Source organism: Sinocyclocheilus anshuiensis, unplaced genomic scaffold (assembly GCF_001515605.1).
Source record: "Sinocyclocheilus anshuiensis isolate Anshui unplaced genomic scaffold, SAMN03320099.WGS_v1.1 scaffold491, whole genome shotgun sequence".
Taxonomy (NCBI): Eukaryota; Metazoa; Chordata; class Actinopteri; order Cypriniformes; family Cyprinidae; genus Sinocyclocheilus; species Sinocyclocheilus anshuiensis.
In genome coordinates, this window is record NW_015551041.1 from 813,805 (window position 1) to 834,287 (window position 20,483).

Sequence of the window (20,483 nt, forward strand, 5' to 3'; positions counted from 1 at the left end):
TGAGAAAATACATCAACTTCGCGCTGTGGATCACCGGATCGGCTTTCACCGTGGAAGAAGCGGAGTCCAGCCCGCGGTCATCACATGTGGTTGCCGCAAGCCCACCGGACGCTCCTTCGACGAATCCGCCGGCCGCGCCGTTCTCAAGCCCAGCCCGCCTCTGCTCACTCTAGCCCGCCGTGTGTTTCGTTGTGAAATGAAACTACTTTGTTTGGCCTTCCAAAACAGTACACAACTAGAAATCAGTGGTTAAGTTGTATTTACAACACTGTTCCAGAACAGTTCAACCCAAATATTCAGTTAACTAAAATGTAATAAAAAAACTTTTATTAATATTTTATTAATATTATTCATATTAATATTAAAAAAACGAATAAAAATGACATTCCAAAATGAAATAAAAATAACATTTATTTCATGTTATTTAATAAATAAATAACATTTTAAAAATTATAACGAAAACAGAATAAAATACAAATTCAAAATAAAATCTCATTGAAAATATTAACAAAATTTATAATGGTATATCAGTGATTCTAAATGGACCCAGTAAGGTTCTTCTCAGAGCTTCTCTATAGTATTTCAGACTAATATTGTGGTCTTGTCATGCTGTTAAACCCAAAGATTTGTGAAGTCTATATCTTCCTCTGCAGGTGAGTACATTTATCACCCCTTCAAGTCCCTCCAAACCCCGCAGATATTTACAGAACCCTCCAAATCAGGGTTTTTGGGAGCTTGTTGGATTCTCTCCCATGTCCTTCTGGCTGTAAAAAGCAACGAGGTCCATTTCTCTTCTAGCTAGAGATATATTGCTTTGTATTCACTGGATGAGAAAAGCATGTAATTCTTGTTTTAGTTGCTCTTTGTTAAACGACAGTCTATCAAAAGCTACTTTCTCCTTAAGAAATAGACCGTTTTGTTTGACTTTATAAAGCGTTTCATGGTAGTTTATAAGCAGAAGCTTGATGATTCTGATCTCCACAGGTTTCTCGGGGTCTTGTTCATGGTCGGGCATCTCACATCATCTGGCCGCCCAGTCGCTGGCAGCGGATTGAGCCGTCTGTCCCTCCAGAACGAAGACAGCTGTTAAACTGGGATGGAGCAACAGAGGACGGTTATGATGACTGAAATGAAGGACAGTTAAACAACCATTTTAACCCTCATGTACAGTAAATGTAAATCGTGTGTTATGGACTATAGAAATGTTCTTGTTGAATCCTTGTGGGCCAAATCAGAGCCCAAGAAAGACTTTCTGGTTTTTAGCCATAGTTAAGGCGATTATTGTCAGTTGTATTCTTGACCCTTTTGTCAGGTCGATGTCAGTTCAGTGGCCAGATGGCTCTACTCTATTATACTCTTTTTAGTTTTTATTAATAAATCACATAATAAATCACAGTTATCTGCCAAATGAATTATTTGGCAAGGTGACTTTTTAATTGGTTCTCCTAAGATTTTCGACTCATAAGTAAGCTAATGACTGTTGTGAGCTTTGAAAATGTCTTATAAGAATAGTTTACCCAGAAATTTACTCACTCAAGCCAAGATTTAGAATAGATTTAGAGAAATTACAACACATTACATCATGTGCTCACCAATGGATTCTCTGCAGTGAATGGGTGCCGTCAGAATGAGTCTCCAAACAGCTGATTAAAACATCACAATAAACTGCAAGTAATCCACACAAAAAAGATGCATGTTTGTAATAAACAAATATGTCCTCAATCCATAATATTGCTTTAAAGTCGTCTCGTCTGAATCAGGAGAGAACGATGCACAGATCAAGCACAGAAGCAACAGTTTAAAGTTAAAATGATTTAATTATGGATTATTTATTACAAACACAGCTTTTTATTTCACAAGATTTTAGTTGATGGACTGGAGTCATGTGGATAACTTGTGTAATATTGTGATGTTTTTATCAGCTGTTTGGACTCTCATTCTGACGGCACCCATTCACTGCAGAGGATCCATTGGTGAGCAAGTGATGTAATGCTAAATCTGTTGCGATGAAGAAACAAACTCACTTACATCTTGGATGGCCTGAGGGTGATCACATCACATGTTTATTTTGGGGTGTACTGTTACTTTAAATTCACACATAAATTCATTCTTGGAGTGGTCAGTCTTTATATGGCAGCTATTTACAACTTCCAGTTAATGCCAATACATTCAAGTCAAATGAAGCTTTTGCTTATGTTCTTCTCAATGTCATATCTGGTACATCCATTCATAGTATTTTCATATGCACAAATCCAATGTGAAAGCACAAATGGCTGCAATTGTATATTGATCTCATGCTGCCTAAGATAGATTTGTGCTTAAATGCTATAGCTATGAATTTTCCGATTGCTCTAAGACGGGCTTCCTTGAGGGGGTCGAACATCATGCAAGACTAAACTCGATAGGATTTAATGTGAGTGGCCACAGGTGAGTGGCCACAGGCCACAGCTGTGATGAGTTCAATGGCTGTCAAACATAAATCAACACAGACAGCCCTAGGGCTAAAGTATGCCGGGGAATAGGCACAAATCTTAGGATACTGGAGATAATGGAGCCGCAGCCAAGCAGGGCCTGAAGATCCTTGATTTGAAACGGTGCGTGCGTGTGTACGACAGGAACGTGTTTTTCATGTCTGAAACTCTGCATTCGCTTCCCATTCGGAGTAAATAAGATGTCTTGCATTGGTGACGAAGCATGATTTCGATATCAAGCTTTTAATCTTCTCTAGAAAGACACGGGGAACGAGCATGTCATAGCAGCCTATTTCAGTTCCCACAAAGCTATTCAGAGGGGAAGCAATTTCTCATTGAACATGACAACCACATTACATACCCACAAGAGGAAATTGAAGCCCACAAATTGAATTTACCTTACAGAATCACAGAGATGTGCACTTCGGATGTTGATGTAAATGCAAGCTGAATTGTGTATCTTTAGCATGAAGCTGTTTTGTGCTGGAGATACTCGCATGTAGTTCATCATGTGTTTTTTATGTTTCAATGGGGTTATGTTGCATTCCAGTCAACTCGGAACTTGGAAGAGAAGAAACTGTTGAAGAAAGTCGTTATTTTTGTTTTCTTTGCACACAGAAAGTATTCTAGTAGCTTCATAAAATTATGGTTGAACCACTGATGCCACATGGACTATTCTAACAGTGTCCTTACTACCTTTCTGGGTCTTGAACGTGTCAGTTGCGTTGCTGTCTATGGAGGGTCAGAAAGCTCTCGGATTTAATCAAAAATATCTTCATTTGTGTTCCAAAGACGAACACAAATTAATCAGCCTTGCTGATTTGGAACGACATGAAGGTTTCCATTTTGGGTGAACTATCCCTTTAAATCTAAAGAAAAATGAAGATTAAACATTATTTTTCTTAAGATTAAGGTGGATGGGGACATGGACAGCAGTAGTCCCTAATCACTTTCATTGTATAAAAATAGAACAGCTTGTTTACTTTGAAATATATATAGTGTTCCACAGAAGAATTCAAATCATACAGGTTTGGAACGACATGAGGGTGAGTAAATAAAGATTTTTTATTTTGGGGTGAACTGTCCCTTTAAATTCCCATTTCGTAGATATTGAATTTTGTCATGCCATATGTTCAGGTTAGAATGCCAAATTGGTTTTATTATATATATATATTTGTCACCAAAATATGCTCAAAAATAGACAAAGCCACAAAGCTCAGTTATATGTGAGGCACAGGGACACAGTACTACAGGGAATATTTTTAATATTTACTGTGCAGCTGTGCTTGGCACAGGAATATAAAAGACTCTATTGTTACCTTAATTTGAAATATTCATATTCAAAGTCAATGCATAAAGTTGTGTCCGATTGAAGGAACAAATTATGCAAAGGCCAGATAAGGATAATCTTTTCTCAGCCCTCAGTGTCACCGCATGATGTAATTTTAAAATGATAACAGTTCTTAAAACCAGGTAAGACTGTTGAAAACAGTTGTGTTGCTTAATAGTTCTGTGGAAACTGTGATATTACTATTAAAAAATAATAAAAATAATACTTCAGCAAGGATGCATTAAATTCACCAAAGTAACAGTAAAGACATGTTGCAAAAAATATTTCAAATAAATGCCTTTCTTTTGAACTTTCTATTCATGAAAAAATATGGAAAATGTATCATGGTTTCCTTAAAAATATGAAGCAGCGCAACTTGTTTTTAGCAGTGATAATAGCAAAAATGTTTCATTAGCAAATATATTATGGCATTATCTGAGAAAGGGATTCATTTACATTGAATCTAGTTATAGATTAGATCAATGTAACTAGTATAGTGGTTTTACCTGTGGTTACTATATGATCAGTTTTGGGGAATTTTACTTTTAAAAGCAATTGCGTTACTCCCTAAAAAAGTAACATTACTTTTAGTTACTTTTTATGGAAAGTAATGTTACATTACTTTTGCATTACTTTTTCTCATCTGACTTGGCTTCGTTTTTCTCTCTTCAGAAATAAAAAAAGAAGCACAAATGATATGTTGTCTAAAGTCATATTTGCTTATTAGTATGGTTGAATTGGATTATCAAAGGTCAGCAGCAAAGACATTGATTAATAAAATGTTTACATAACAGATAATTGTGTTATTTAGCCTAACATTTAGTTATTGCAGGTTTGTGTCATATTCTGAGTTTGCATTTATAGCCTACTGTTTTAATTCATTCTGAGAGAACCTAAATCTGTTTTTGTGCAAGTGAGATAAGTAAATGTATGTTGACATTTAGTCTAGAACTATAATAACCATCATGTTTACACAGTGCTCATAAAGTCTCTGCACTTACTCCCGATTTCTCTCAACATGAGGACAGGAGAGCTGCCAGTCAATACATGGGAAACATTCTGGCATTAGTTATTTGAAAAAGTAACTCAGATATAAAAGTAATGTGTTAAAGTAATCTGATTGCGTAACTTGTGTTACTTATAATGCATTACTACCCCCGACACTGACTATGATCCTACTATAACTATTTTACTCTGCAAGAACTGTGGTAAATCTTCATAATGGAGCAGCAGACCGTTCCAGGTGTGTGTGCAGTCTGAAACACCTTGTGCATCCTCATAAAAAGCTCTCTCTATTCAGTCATGTGGTGGCAACAGGCTGCAGAATCAGACTGACCCAATTAAAACAGCGTCCTCAGCTCAGGGCCTCAAGGCAGCTTGCAGTTGTGTGGTTTCACTGATAAGCAACATGGAGCAAAGAAGCCGCTGTATTATTACCTGGTTTTTGTGCTGACACCCCCTTAAGGCCTCAGTAATGGCAGCCACAACAGGACATTTGCAAAGGGTAATAAGCTCATTAACTGATTCAGCATGGATGTGGCTTTTTGTGTGCTATCAATGCACCCTGCACCTTCTTGTCTGGATCCTAAAGGCTATTTTAGAAAACAGGTAATTGTAATAGTATATTGCAAATTAGTGGATTCTGATGGTTATCTCGGGTGTGGAATCAACCTGAGAGAAATCTGAAAAGTTTTCTTTCATCCCGATCGAGGGTGAGAAACTTCTGTACTTTCATGGCAATTAAAGTGCAAGAGAAATGACAAACGTTGCTTTTACAGAGGTGTAAATGTAGGCAACATTGAAGCAAAATATTGGGATAATGAGTCATGTATATTCTTTTAACGGCAGATTCGTCTTTAGAGCCTCACTATAAGAAGCTGTTTGCTAGCAATGCCACCTAAAGCTCAACATAATGGAACAGCGCCATCTTGAGGCTAAATAAATATATCAAGGGTGTTTTTAGTAACATTCTTACATTTCAAACCATTTCATTTTTTTTACCACTCTCCTGCTTAATCCTGTTTTTGTTTTCTTTTTTGGAAGGAACATGATATTAAAAGCTGGCAGAACACCTTAGCTACCAGATGGACATGCCAGCTAAAAAGGATAGTTCACTCAAAAATGAAAATGAAGTCATCATGTACTCACCCCTTGTGTTGTTCTATGCCATATGCGCTTCTTTATATTTCAGACCACAAACGGAGAAATTAAAAGAAATGTCCCACTCGCGAAAGCTTTTATTACAGCTTTTTTAAATTAAAATTTAAAATGAAAGCTATCTTAATTATTATAAATAAACGTGTATAGATATCTGACCGTGTAAGGCACAATTAATCTTAAATTCTTTGGAGCAATGTACAATTAAATAGAATTGAACTGAATTCGCCCGGCTGTTTAATGCGCGTCCTCCAGTCCGGTAGATAGCGCTGCGCGTATATCAACTTGGTCCTTCAAGAGAAGTTGTTTTGAAAACGCCAGTGTTCAAATACACACAGTCCAGAAAGGGGACATCGGCTTTAATCATTTAACCCTCTCACTAGTAGGCCAGCCGGGTTGTCGTCATTATCGGTAAGCGTTTCCGTCGATGTGTTTTCCCCGCTTCCCGTCGGTTTGCCTTCATAAACACATAAATCAGTCCGGTCTGTAACATTATATGCTAGTGTTGTGCTAGTAATGAATAGCTCCTTCATTTTAAGGATGTGTCTTGATGGAACAGTCAAGATAAAATATGGATAAATAAAAGAAATGTTCGTTTGTTATTGAGACCGAACATTTGTGTGTCTTGCACGTTAAATACAGCTTGATGGGTCGTTAAATAAATGTAGAGGCACTTGCTGTAACTAAAACAGTTTACATTTGAACAAATCGGCCATTGCAGTATGTTAAGATGTTAAAATTAATGATTTAATTTTCAACTAATATTAAAACTAAGCTTTAGCCTTTTATGAATATGCATATCATCTCAAACGGCTCATAGTAAATATGCTACTATTTAGCCTAGTAAATAATGCAGTTTACGTTAATACAGCTTATATTATCAACGTAACATCCAATGAAAAACTGATTTAAAAATATATGTATATTATTTTATATATTTTTTTATATATATATATATATATATATATATATATATATTAAAAGATTGTTAATTGTGTAATCTATTAGTACTAATATTAATTATTTATACTATTATCTTTTAAATGTAATTAGCTATATTACTATTAATTTAATAACATCTTACTACTTGAAATGTCCCTCTTTTGCTTTAAAAGCAGCATGAAATCCACTAGATGATATTGACTGAATGTAAATTGCACTCATACTTCCAATGATAAATGTTTTGTCTCTTTCAGATCAACTTAATGCTGTGCCCTTAGGCCAGCGTTTCAAATGAACATGTCTCTTGCTCAAAGAGTCCTCCTGACATGGATCTTCACACTTATATTCCTTATTATGCTGGTCCTGAAGTTGGACGGGAAGATCTTTTGGAGCTGGTTCCTCATCTTCCTTCCTGTCTGGACCTTTGATCTTATTCTCCTCCTCATGCTCATTGTCAAAATGGCAGGCCGCTGCAAGCCGGGCTTCGACCCTCGCAACGGGGCGGAGAACTTGAAGAAGCGCGTGTGGTACCTCGTGGCCATGCTGCTTAAACTGGCATTTTGTCTGACGCTCTGTGCCAAATTAGAAGGCCTAATGGACATCTTGGTGAGCTCGGTTTGCGTCCCTCTGTGGGCACTGCTCATCGGAGCTATGGCCGAACTGGGCTACAACGTTTTCCACTTCAGAAGAGACTGAACATATGAACGGTATTCTTTGAAAGCCAGCAGAAGTCTTTACTGTATTCTTCAGGAATAAAATCATCTTGAAAGTAGATGTTATTTATTAAAAAGGGAATATATAATGGACAATAAGAATGTACAGCTGTTTCGAGCTCTTTATCAGGAATTGCTTGTTTCTTTCAGGCTCAAGAGTGACTATGCTGAATAGCCTACGTTTCATGTTCACAGTGATGCAGGGAGGGTTACGTATTTAGGCTCAGTGGTGAGTTTCCACTCAGGTGACTGATTGTGAATGTTGCTCAGAATATTTATTGCATTTTAGTGAAACCACTGAGATCATTAGCAGCATAACATAATGGACATTTGAAAAATAACCGTTAACGTGCTGCATACACACTGTTTGTTCAACCAGTACTGTAACACAACATGGTTTGCTTACTGAAAAGACATGCGTTCTACAATAATGGTGTATATTTATGAATCTGTGTTTCTTTACATGCACTTATGTTTTGCATTGCAGAATTTACGTAATACATGTTTACAAAATGCAATTTTAATTTTCTCTTGTGCAGAGTCTGTAAATAATAATAATAAAAAGTAATAACAGCATCCTTGTAATTAAAAGATACATATTTATTTTCTTTATGACAAGTATGTTCAGTAAGTGCACAGTTATTATATTTTAAAATGTTTCCAAGATCATGCAGAAAAGGAGTTACAATTCTGCGGGGAGTAAAATATGTATTTCTAGAAGAAATATAGTAATTTATTCATTAGTTAATTTTAAGTAATTAAATTATGATCCTCCTTTTTAACTGAAATTGACATTTCCTCTTAGAAAGAGTCGTCTGTCTTTTTGGGGTGTACATACAAGCAATGTTTGAAAATAACACTTAGTGTTAATTCTAAATTCCTACAATGTACAATGAAAATAATAGAAAATTACAGATGCTTTTATTTGTATTAAAAAAAATTGGCATCTGAAATTCTGCAAATATCCATGTAAACGTAGTAGTCATGGATTGGCCCAGACTTACAGACATTTTAGTGTTTGTAAGTTAAAAAAATACAAGATAATAGCTGAATCTGTAAATAGCATGGTTTCATGTCTTATGCAATTCAGCATATTCAAAGCAACACAAGAGGCTCAGTTGTGTATTCTATGTATTCTACTAATGCATATGTGTACAGCTCAAAAAAACAACAACAACATAGATACAGAAACATTTATCAATGTTTATTCAAGTTCTGACACCACACTGATATTTTCTATTAAAGCAATAAACACGAGTAGCAATATACTTAAGGCACTTGCCTTTTTTGTACCATCTAACTTCAAAAGAGAGCTTAATTTTTGTTGGTAAGTTTTAGAATTGGTGGGTATAATATTACTTAGCATAGTTTTTAGGTCTAATCATCATTTTAACAGTCTTAAAAGATTGTCTGTCATTGGTTGGGTAATATTCCATTGTAATGTTGTGCCACGTACCCCAAAATATCCCATTACGTACCCCTTTGTACTTTGATTGATAATATCTCCCATTTAGGTTTGCAGACATGCATGCATCAAACCACCAGCCTGAGCTGTAATAGGCCCCGCAGTTTCCAGAGGGATACTGGTCATTGTCTCTGTCCGGAGTGGTAAAGAGCTTCTGGTCGTGATTGTAATTCTTACTAAACTGCATGGCATTACCAGCTGTACCGGAGTAACCACCAATGGACAGGCGGTATTGTTGGCTTTCATTGGCCACATAGAAGTGGTCATAATGAGCATATTCTTTGATACCCTCAAAGTCTTCGATTTCTATTCGCAATGATATGTTCTTCGCCTTTGTCAACAAGTGAATCTTGTCATTGCCAAGCCAAAACTCCCCTATTAGTTTACCAAATCCATTCTTGTACTCGTCCCATGTGCGATTGAAACTTGTGCTGCCATCAAAGCGATGCTGTATCAAAGTCCAGCCCCCACCAGAAGACTCCATGTCACAGAAAACAGGAAACATGCTGCTCTTTGGCTGCGGCGTTACTCCATATACACCATTCCTTCGGGATTTCGTAATGTAATCAGCGCAGTCTTGTGCAGGTCCTTTTTCTGTGGTCAATAAAAACTGTTTTAGGTTACCTCATTCTTTGTTTATGAAAAATGCATTTACAATGTATAAACAGCCTAAATCTGCATGCTTAAACATCTTAAGGAGCATTTCTTTGCCATTGTTATCTTTCAACTAGAGAAGCTTTAAGGCACTTTTATTTGTAAAGCTACTTTGAAACCATATTTATTGTGGAAAGCCCAATACAAATAAATTCAATTGGGTTGAAATTGAAAAAATAAACGTTCAGCTGAAAATCTGGATCTTATGAATTTGTAAACGAATGCAGAGCAAGATGATGCACTGAAATTGTTTTCTATCCGTCTTTGTTGTTAGACCCAAACAACGAAGCTGCATTCAACAGACTATACTTAAGGTTTCGTTTAGAAGATATGCAAAAGCTGTTTTATACATAGACATTTGGACCACCTGGATTTTATTTATCCACGGTTTCAAGAGTTTACATTGGGCCAAATTTCAGACTCCATTCACCGGAAAAGTAAATTTAGCACTAGGCATGGAATGGTACTGAACTTCTGCGTGCATTAATTATGCATTGCAAAAAAGACTTTGCCTTTGAGCCTTCCCTCAAGCTCAACAAAGACACCACATCCTGATATATCAGACAAAAGAAGAGGACTACAGCTGGTCCTCTTCACAAAAACCACAACATCTGCTACTCAGATGAGAATCTATATCCACTTATCCTTGTTATGGAATTCTATCACACTATCAAGATAAAGTGCGGGGTCACAGAACATGTGTTAAACGGATACGTTCATATTATATTATTTCCTGGGAATGATTATCTGGGTAGATTGTACCTGTAGTTATTTTTAGACATTTGTCCCTGTTTGCACTCTGCTAAAACCTTGGGTATAATCTATACAAAGAGTCAAACTGACTTATCCCACTGTACTGTAAGCTTTGTGTCAAATAAACATGCACTGCTGCCATACTCTAAACACTGGAGGGCTTTTTACAGTGTGAATTAAGAGTAAATACTCCTTCAACTTGTTTCTTAAAAATAAACATTTACGTGGGTTGTGTAAGAAAATTCCTCACCTCTTCCAGAGTCCACTGGGGGCCTGGTCTGGGCTGTAGACTGTTGGGTTGACGTAGTATTACAATCACTGTCACAGGTGCTGTGGATCTTGTTCTTTACTTGCTCTCTCCCTGTCACCTCATCACTGACTGCATGCGATTTAAACCCCTCAGCAGTGTCCTCGGGGCTGAGTGAGAAAAGCTTTGAGCCTTTAATTTCTTCAACATTTGTAAGCGTTTCCAAAACAACTGGATCTGTGTACCTCTCTCCACTGTACCCTTGGGCAGTGTCCGCACTGTTTGGGTTAGATAATATCACCCCAGAGTTTTCTTCCACTCTGTCTTTATTAAATTTAATAAGTTCCAGTTCTCTTGTTGCTCCAATACTTTCAAAGCTTATGGGTGTTTCCCAACTATCGTTTTTAGCCATTTCAACATGTGTATTTGTCACTTTATTAATATTTTTTGAGCTGTCTTTATGGTTTGTGTCCATAAAAGAGACTGTCGAGGTGGTAAATAGATTTGTTCCTGGTTCCTTAGATGACTCTTTCTTTAAGGTTGGTGCAGTTGGTCCTTTCTTTCCACTGCTGATCTTGTCCACCTCAAATGGTTGTTGATTGCTGGTATCATCAGTTCCCAAATTAAAAATCTTGCTTTCTTTCCCACCAGTAGGTGAATTCCAGGCTCCGCTTTGCAGATTGTTAGGATCCTCTGTACTCCCAGTCTCACTGTTGTCTCTAAGTTGGTTCTTACTTTGTTGAACCTTATCCAAATCTTGTACGTTACTGGAATTTTGAGACTCTGGTTGTGATTGTGACTCTGTACTGTTGTTTTTTAACCATTTATTGTCCAATACATTTGACCTCATTACCAGCGGAATGGGTTTGATTTCTTCTGTTTGTTCTTGTTCTGTTGCACCAGTGGGACTGGAGAATTGAGTCACTGTGCTTACCTTTGTCTTGAAGTCTCTGGTTGTGTTTGGCTCAGTTTGAAAGTTTGACCTCCTTATATAGCTTGGTCTTATAATTCCAGAGCCATTTTTCCTGGCAATATTGGTATTTCTGACTGGAATTGACAGCTTTGAATGTACCCCAACACTTTTGTTTGCTGACATGTTGTCCATCACATTAAGTTGTCTTAGTTTGTTGACTCTCTGTGAAATCACAGTTGTTGGATGTCTATCGGGGTGTCTTAATGGGTTTGGCATCACATACCTTTTGTTGTCTTGGCTTACTCCACGTATCTTGCTGATGTTTTTCCTGCTGTTCTGAAACGGTCCCTCTCCAGCTGGAACTTTGAGCGGAGTTACTGAAATTCTCCTTGTCCCCTGGCCTACTACTTGTGATTGAACCCTACTGGTCATACTCACTGTACTATCAGTCAATTTACTCTTTGCAGTTGGGACAAAGGTGGGCTTCACCAGATCTTTTTCCGGCAGGGTGGCTTTACCGTGGCTTGGTAAGTCCTTCTTCATAGTGCCTGCACTCAGTGAGTTGACCCCGATATGCTCATTTGCCCCTTCAATGAACGTTCCTGGCTGCATCTGATCTTTAAGATCTGGAGACAGTGGATTAACTGTCCTTTCATTAAAAGTGCTGTCAGCCTTGTCCAAAATTGTGGAAACAATTTGTCTGTTATTTGTTTCTGTAATTGGATTTAGATATTTTACATTTTCCACCTGTATTCCTGGGAAAGTCAAGTCTTCTCTATCCACTTTGGAGCTAATCTCTTCCTCACTACTAATAACTACCAGACTTTCACTCAGTCCCATGTGCCTTTTTTCCTCTTTGACCATGTTTGGCTGTTCGCCTTGGTTCATAATAGTAGAGATTGACTTATTTGTGGCTATGTGACTCACATCACCTTGGTTTTCTTTTCTCAGTTTTGTTGGAAGTCTTATAATCCCAGACTTGTCTACTTTTCGCAAATTGTCCTCCCTAACTTTAGTTACTTGGCTTGCATCTTTCAAGCCATGTCCGACATCTGTTCTGGGACCAGAAAACCTACTGATGTCTGATGTGTGTTTGTTTTGATCATCTGTTGACAGGGTCGGTCCGCTGATTGCCCCAGGTTTTGTGTTTGCTATACGAGGACTTGTTTCCTTGACCCGCATAACGCCACTCCTTGCTGGGGAAAATCCAGTCTCTTCTGGCTCAGGCTTGACCGTCATGTCCCCAGATTGTGGATTGGTCTTTCCCACCAAAACTCGCCTTTCATTGAAAGTGTTGTCAGCCTTATCCAAAATTTTGAAATCAGTTTGTCTGTTATTAGTTTCTGTAATTGGATTTAGATATTTTTCATTTTCCACCGGTCTTCCTAGGAAAGTCAAGTCCTCTCTATTCAAATTGGAGCTAGTCTCTTCCTCACTACTAATAACTACCAGACTTTCACTCAGTCCCATGTGCCTTTTTTCCTCTTTAATCATCTTTGGCTGTTCAGCTTGGTTCATAACACTAGAGATTGACTTATTTGTGGCTATGTGACTCAGATCACCCTGGTTTTCTTTCCTCAGATTTGTTGGGAGTCTTGTAATCACAGTCTTGTTTACTTTTCTTGAATTGTCCTCCATAATTTTAGCTACTTGGCTTGCAACGTTCAGGACATGTCCGTCATCTGTTCTGGGACCAGAAACCCTACTGATGTCTTGATTGTTTTGGTCATCTGTTGATAGGGTTAGCCCAGTAATTGCACCAGGTTTTGTGTTTGCTGAACGAGGACTTGTTTCCTTGACCCGCATAACGCCACTTCTCACTGGGGAAAATCCAGCCTCTTCTGGCTCAGGCTTGACCGTCATGTCTCCGGATTGTAGATTGTGGATCCTCACCAAAGCAGGGTTCTTCAGTCTGTCTTCATTGGTAACCTTGACAACTCTACTGTTTATGTAGGATCCCTTTGGCCTCAGTGATCCACCTACTCCAGGAAACTTTACAGCCCTTCTGTTCCCAGCTGATGTGTTTAAATCCATTATCTTAGTGTTAGCATCCCTTGAAATGCTGCTTAATCCATTCGAATCAGGCACCTCCTGCACTCTTCTTCTCGCCGTCAGGATGCCACTGATGTTCTTTACATGTCCATCTCTGAGAATGTTTGGCTGCTGTTTCCCATGGGTTGAGGATTGTATGGCATCCTTTTTTCTAGGAAAGGACGGGTCTATTAATTCACTTTGCTTAGACTTCAGTTCCCTCTCTGACTCCTCAGGTATAGGTAAGAGCACCGGTTTGACCTTGGATATGTCCTCAGGTGTCTCGTCAAGTGAGGGGTTAAATATTTTTACTTCTCTGCTCATCTCAGACCTCTGATCTGTGGTGCCTTGGTTTGGAAAACTCCTTGGGGCAATGTTCCATTCCTGACTTTCCAAAATGGAATGATCAAGCCTCTTCACGCCATCCTTGATGGTTCCCTCACTTTCTGATGTATCTCCTTGCAGTAAGGTTGAAGTTAAGAGCTGGACCACTTGTTCTCCACTATGACTTCTATGACTTTGTGTCTCCTTGATGCTGATGTTATGCCTTGGAATTTGAGGTCTTCTTTCCTTTTCCTCGCCGTATTCTTTCTGTCCACTTCTCTGGATACTATGTCTGTCTTTACATTCTTGGCAGTCCCTCCTTAGCTGGTTAACAACTTCCTTTAGGTCCTGCAGCTCTTTGGCCATTTTCTCCAGCTCCCTAAAAGGCCTGGGAAGCTGGATGGAGAGGGGAGGGATGGTGAGTTGATAAGGGCACAAGTTCTCCTCGTCCCCGCAGTGCCCCAGGGGCTTCAGCGTTACCCATGAAGCAATGTCCTCTGAGGTCTCTAGGCAGATGTGACACACAGAAAATGCTAACAGGCTTCCCCATATGTAAAACACAGCAAGCCACATCATGTCCTGTATGGTGAGCAGGTCTGTTCAATGTGTCGAAGAGTGTGTGAGAGAGAAGAATCAGGAGAGACTGAAGGACCACCTCCCTTTATAGAAGTATGAGAGGGGCGATACTCTGTGATGACTCTCAACAGAGGAGTGTAACAGCCTCCTATCAGAACAGTCAGCACAGAATATACTCAATATTTCAATAATATTTAGCACATTACTGTGCCTTCTTTGTTCATTAGTATGTAGTGATTGACCACACTGTGCATATACACATTAAAACCTGAGATTAATTAGTCTTTTGTTGTTGATGATGTTGTTTCCCCAGTTTCAATTTCTAAAAATTCTTAAAGCAAGATAGCATTTAACATTGCATAATACATGCTATAGAGAATAGAGAATGTATATTTTATTTTGTCTTACTGTACTGGCAGTGAAAGCGAGTTTAAAAACAAGAAATAAAATCCGCTAGTGCAGTAAGATGCATTGAATAAAAGATACAGCATTAATATCTTATCTCAGTTAAATTTATGTTTTAAGGACAAAATACTTAAGACAAAAAGACTTAATGATTTTTTTTTTTGTAGAGTTGCAATCAACAGCCAACATGTCTTTGTTTTAAGCATAGTTTGTTTTCCAGTGGTGTCCATAAAACAATTACTCTTATTTTTATTTATTGTTTAAAACATTTGATTGCATATTTTCTTGCAATACCGAACACACTGTCATGACAACTGGTAATAATTCATAGGAGATGGCAAAATTATACAATATTTTAAAATTTAGATCATGCAAACAAGAGGTTAGGTTTTACTGGTCAGGTTTTTTTTATTACAGTCATGGGTTAAGGGTTTAGGTTTGGGTTGTACATTTTTGTTTTCAGGGTTTTTATTTTATTTCATTCATTCAATCATTCATTCATTGGTTTTTGCAATCTCATAAAATTATTAAGAATTCACAAGTTGCAATACCTGCTATTTTATGTATATACAGTGAAACAGCATGCACATTGCTTATCATATATATTTACATTATTTTAACCTTTTTAAGGGCATCAGAACTGAGAAGCACAATATGATTTGTCAAAGTCATTTGTGTTAGCTGACCCTGACTTTTAATCAAAACCATCACACTTACAATCAATCTTTAATCTAGAACACAATGCATATGTCATTTCCTTTCTCACATGTGCAGATATGCATATGTGCAAGAATCATGATGGCAGCAGCTTCCCAACATCCTGCCAATAAAGCAGCATGCCCCACACACATAGACATATGCACACAAGCCACAGAAGATTCAGAGATGTAACGCTAAAAGGCGACAAGGCATATTCAGACGGTACGAAGTTATTTTTGTGTTTCTGCAACATACTTTGAATTAAAGGTATTTTTCTCACAAAACCTCTAACAAGTATGAAACAAATGACTGTTTTTCAGCTAACTCAGACATCCTCTAAGAAGTCTAATCCCATCTGGACAGGAGTGCGTGATTGTGGTGTTTATATAGTGATTATGATATTGTCTTATATAAAATGTAATTGTGACACATATTCTGAGCTATTGCTCTTTCCCATTCAAGATGATGACTACTGTACAAATAGCTGCCCAGAAGCATTACCATGTTGGCCAATTTAGCTGACTAAATTGTCTTTAGAGGATTTGGGTAATGGACAATGGACAACTCAAATGTTGATGAGATCTGGCGACCCCACATCAAACTGAAAATGTCATTACGAGAAATGTTGTAACAACCATATAAACAATGGAGTCATAGTAGTCCAAGCGTTAAGCAAGAGTGGCAAACGTTACGTCCAAGTGTCTTTAATATCAAGAAAATCCCTTAACCAATGTTTACAATGTCAACCTGTGTCCAAACAGAATTGATTGTCTTTAAAGTACTGACTTCACAATTTTTTATAGCGCTCAGCAGTGGTTGTATTACAAGCCAACTCCCAGTTTTATTACCACTAATCAGAAAAGACTTACCATTTATGGACAGGACTATTATTGTGTGGTGCCCTTATGATGTCACAGTCTGAAATCCTCTGGGATGGTTCAGCCCATCGGTGTTGTTGTCTGTGTAAACACTGAGATTTTTCCATAAACCATCTCACAGAAACATTTGACCCACCGGTTGGGTTTGAGTACCACATTAGCGACCGCTATTCCAACACATTTGCGTGATGTGGTAGTGGTTATTATGTAATTGTGATAAAAGAACAGACAAGTGCACTCAGACTCTTTCCTAACAGTTATATAACACTAATGAGGCAAATCTGTGGGAAACCCAATGCAAGCGAGTTGGCTGCTTTTATCCAGATTTTCAAACTGGAGAGGAGACATCTGGAGTTGATGGTTACAGAGCATCAACAACAGATAACGTCAAGACTGCTTGTTTGCATTACAAAAGCCTTGACTTCGTTAAACCATTGGCTAATGCTTGCAGATTCCTCTCATTGTTGCATGCAATGAAACGGGCGACGTCTTGACTTCAGGCTTTTGTTTCTCAGTGATGAGTTTCTTGGCTTTAATTTAAACAGTTTGATTGTTAATTTGTGCAGGGTTTCAACTCAATGCACGAACGTCTTAAATTACTCTAATTGTAATGTAATAAATATGCCAAATCAAATTTCGGAATCAGTAATGGTGTCAGACGTGCAGTATGAGAGACCACAGGATAGTGGAAAAAGTCAAAATGACACAATTTAAATTTTTGGGCACACTATTCCTTTAGAGGTCAGAAACTGATCTGTAGCAGTTGTAACGACAGGGTGTGTGAAAATAATTGTGTAGCTGATTTTTTTGAAGTTGCAGATTAATAAAACATGACATACAGTCTGCCTTAAGTCAGCTGTGATTTAAAACATGCAAAGCTGCAAACATAAAACGCTGCAAAGTTATTCTGCCAAACTGACTTTTTTTAACTTGGGACACAGAGTATAGATTGTGTCACATGTAGAGAATAGTGCATACAAATTTCAAAATTTCTTTTCTATTGCATTTCAGCTGAAAGGAAAAATGGCCACTGCTGCAAAATATATAACATGAAATCTCAAAATAAAGCATTTAAAGCTATTTTGTAAATCGGGCCGCTAGATTTTTGAGAATGTTTGTTAGTTTGCTTGTAAATAAAACTGAAAAAGTTTTGTTAGCCACGCCCACTATGAGATTTCATTGGTCCGTAGCTATTTTTGTAAACTGGATAGCTAGATTTTTGAGGGGGTTTTTTTTCTTCTCTTGAAAAAGTTGTTAGCCACGCCCACTGTGAAATTTCATTGGTCAGAGCTATTTTGGTAAATGTGGACGGCTAGACTTTTTAGTGTTTTTTTTTTCCAGAAAAGGTGTTTTTTCCTCCTGAAAAAGTTGTTAGCCACGCCCACTGTGAAATTTCATTGGTCCAGAGCTATTTTGGTAAACGTGGACGGCTAGACTTTTTAGTGTTTTTTTTTTCCAGAAAGTTTTTTTTCCTCCTGAAAAAGTTGTTAGCCACGCCCACTGTGAAATTTCATTGGTCCAGAGCTATTTTGGTAAACGTGGACGGCTAGACTTTTTAGTGTTTTTTTTTTCCAGAAAGTTTTTTTTCCTCCTGAAAAAGTTGTTAGCCACGCCCACTGTGAAATTTCATTGGTCCAGAGCTATTTTTGTAAACGTAGCAGGCAGCTAGATTTTTGAGTCTTTTTTTCCAGAATACGTTTTTTTCTCCCGAAAAAGTTGTGGTAGCCACGCCCACTGTGAAATTTAATTGGTCCAGACTCCAGAATACCGCTCCGCAGTTTACATTTGCATTTATATTTTCCCAAATGGCAAACTGTATATCCCCACACAAACAGTAAATGAAAACTTCAGAGAGTGAAAACACTGATAATACATATTTATATACATACACATTTATACAAATTCAGAACACCCATACCCGTGTCTTTTGTCTGATTTTATCATCTCGTTTTAATTTTCTTTTCTTTTTTTGTGGACTATTCATTTTTTAATTGTAGTTTTAATACACGAAGACAATAGGCCACAAATGCAACATAAAAAATTCCACTTTGAGAGAGAGAGAGAGACACAATGATATCCACATTTATGAGAGCACATAAAACCAGCAATGCGCTCTCAGAATCTGGACATGATATGAAGATATTTGGGAGCCTACAATGTCCTGTCTAAGAGCTGCTAGAAAACAACTATAGTCTCATTAAGCGAGAACTGCAATTTCTTGCACACACCCCTCGGTGGATTGCTTCATGAGCAATGCAAACTCTTTTCATATATATTTTATGTCTATTACTTGTAGCAGCTGTTAATTTGAATTAAAGGATGTACAGAACCTGATTTTTTTTCCACTGACGAAGCGTCAGGTGTGACAAATAGACATAACTATCTATAAATGTTTATGTCATGCTCTTGAAGGTGTCCTATACGTTTTTGGTAAAGGGGAAGGGTCATCCAATGAAGTATAACCAGTGCAAGACGCTACCTAAACACAGAATAGATCAAAGGTCTGGTAGTCTTAATGCTGAGTGCAGTTTAAGTAGCATAACACTTTTTTTTTTAATTGTTTAACAACAGTTTGGCATTCAGTTATGTTTATATAGCACCACCCATTGATCAGGTTAACATTCTAAATCTGTATTTACGCAACCATTATGACATATCAAGAGAACGAAATTAAAATTGCATTCACGACTCAACTAACACTGCATATTTTCAATGCTGCACCAGTATTAAGACTACAGACTGTTACAGGCTCTTAGAGGGCTCCGGTTTAGTTCAGGTGAGAAGTGAGGCCAGAGAGACAGTGGAGGTTGGAGTGGAGCTGGAGGGTTCGATCATGGCCAGTTTGGTTCTGGAGGTCCAAAGCAGGGTCCAGGGAACTGCAGCTCCACACTGACTCACCATCCCAGGCTCCCACTAAAACCCAAAAAGACTGACACATATGTAAATCAAATCATTTGCAGAAAATGATTTAATACTTGTAATTAAACATTTGAACTTAAGTGTAAATATTGTTTAAAATAATGACAATGGAATAGATTTTAGGGCCGTCAAGTGATTAAAAATTCTAATAATTGGCATTAATTACATGTAATGATGATTAATTAATCACATTTATTACAAAAGATCTGCCTGATATTTGTAATATCAAATAATATTTAAACAAAATCATAATATTAGAATAATATTTGGTTGAATTTATTATTATGGTTTTTGTGTGCAGGTTGGGGATGATTCAACTGACATTTTTTTATTGCGTTAGTTTATATATATATATATATATATATACTGTATATATACAGGGCTCGCAAAATCGCTAGCCCGACGTCCCGGGGCTATTGTGTTTTCCAGTCGGGCTACCAAAATGTATCCAGAAAAGTTGCATTTTCATTCAATCTTTCCTATAATGCCTGATGAAGTAGCGTTTATGAGCGTAGCGCTGCTTTGTGTACTGTGCTTACCGGGGAAAGCACTATATTTCTGCCGTTCTTACGTTCCTATGTTTTTACGCAGCAAACACATAGAGTTGTAAATGAGAAAGAAGTTAATGTGCCTTCTAAAAATCTAAACAATTAAGACAGTAATATTTATACGTTTTAAATTGACATAATAATTGACATGCTTGATTTATCCCTTTTCATAATAATGGTCTAAAGGCTGAAATGCTGTTGTATAAGATTTTTGTTTTTGTGAAAACCTGTATCTGAACTGTAAACCATGTAATTTTATGGCTCAATACTGTATGTTATCATAGACATTGTCCAACCTCACTCATACTGTGTTAATTTTACTTCGTCGAATCCACCGGCTGCCGCTCACTCAAGCCCGCCGTGTGTGACGCTGCGTTTCGTTGTAAAAGCAAAACAACTTTGTTTGGCCTTCCAAAAGAGGACACAACTAGAAATCAGTGGTTAAGTTGTATTTACAA

General features: G+C 37.6%; 4 protein-coding genes across 9 annotated transcripts in view; 2 read left to right on the top strand and 2 right to left on the bottom strand.

Annotated features, from left to right (window-relative positions):
- LOC107661462 (mitochondrial inner membrane protease subunit 2-like) overlaps positions 1-1,332 on the top strand; it is a 94,337-nt gene extending 93,005 nt beyond the window's left edge. Inside the window, exons 6-7 of one of the 2 annotated variants that reach the window (XM_016451053.1) lie at positions 654-781; positions 985-1,052. In XM_016451053.1, the coding sequence (XP_016306539.1) occupies positions 654-770 (117 nt within the window). In that variant the 3' untranslated portion in view covers positions 771-781; positions 985-1,052. Of the gene's footprint in view, positions 1-653; positions 782-984 lie in introns of both variants that reach the window. The other variant, XM_016451052.1, reaches the window with a different exon arrangement.
- A 4,904-nt stretch (positions 1,333-6,236) lies between these two features.
- LOC107661463 (transmembrane protein 60-like) lies at positions 6,237-7,670 on the top strand. Its single transcript, XM_016451056.1, has 2 exons — positions 6,237-6,369; positions 7,155-7,670. The coding sequence occupies exon 2, from the start codon at positions 7,192-7,194 to the stop codon at positions 7,594-7,596; it is 405 nt and encodes a 134-aa protein (XP_016306542.1). The 5' UTR covers positions 6,237-6,369; positions 7,155-7,191; the 3' UTR covers positions 7,597-7,670.
- A 582-nt stretch (positions 7,671-8,252) lies between these two features.
- LOC107661460 (uncharacterized) lies at positions 8,253-14,659 on the bottom strand. Its single transcript, XM_016451050.1, has 2 exons — positions 10,736-14,659; positions 8,253-9,672 (listed from the first exon to the last, which is right to left on the bottom strand). Exons 1-2 carry the CDS (start codon positions 14,574-14,576, stop codon positions 8,969-8,971), a joined length of 4,545 nt encoding a protein of 1,514 aa, XP_016306536.1. The 5' UTR covers positions 14,577-14,659; the 3' UTR covers positions 8,253-8,968.
- A 4,011-nt stretch (positions 14,660-18,670) lies between these two features.
- LOC107661465 (ELKS/Rab6-interacting/CAST family member 1-like) overlaps positions 18,671-20,483 on the bottom strand; it is a 35,021-nt gene continuing 33,208 nt past the window's right edge. For all 5 annotated transcript variants that reach the window (XM_016451066.1, XM_016451067.1, XM_016451063.1 and 2 more), the window contains one exon: positions 18,671-19,471. The gene's annotated coding sequence lies outside the window, so the exon portion shown is untranslated. The remainder of the gene's footprint in view (positions 19,472-20,483) is intronic.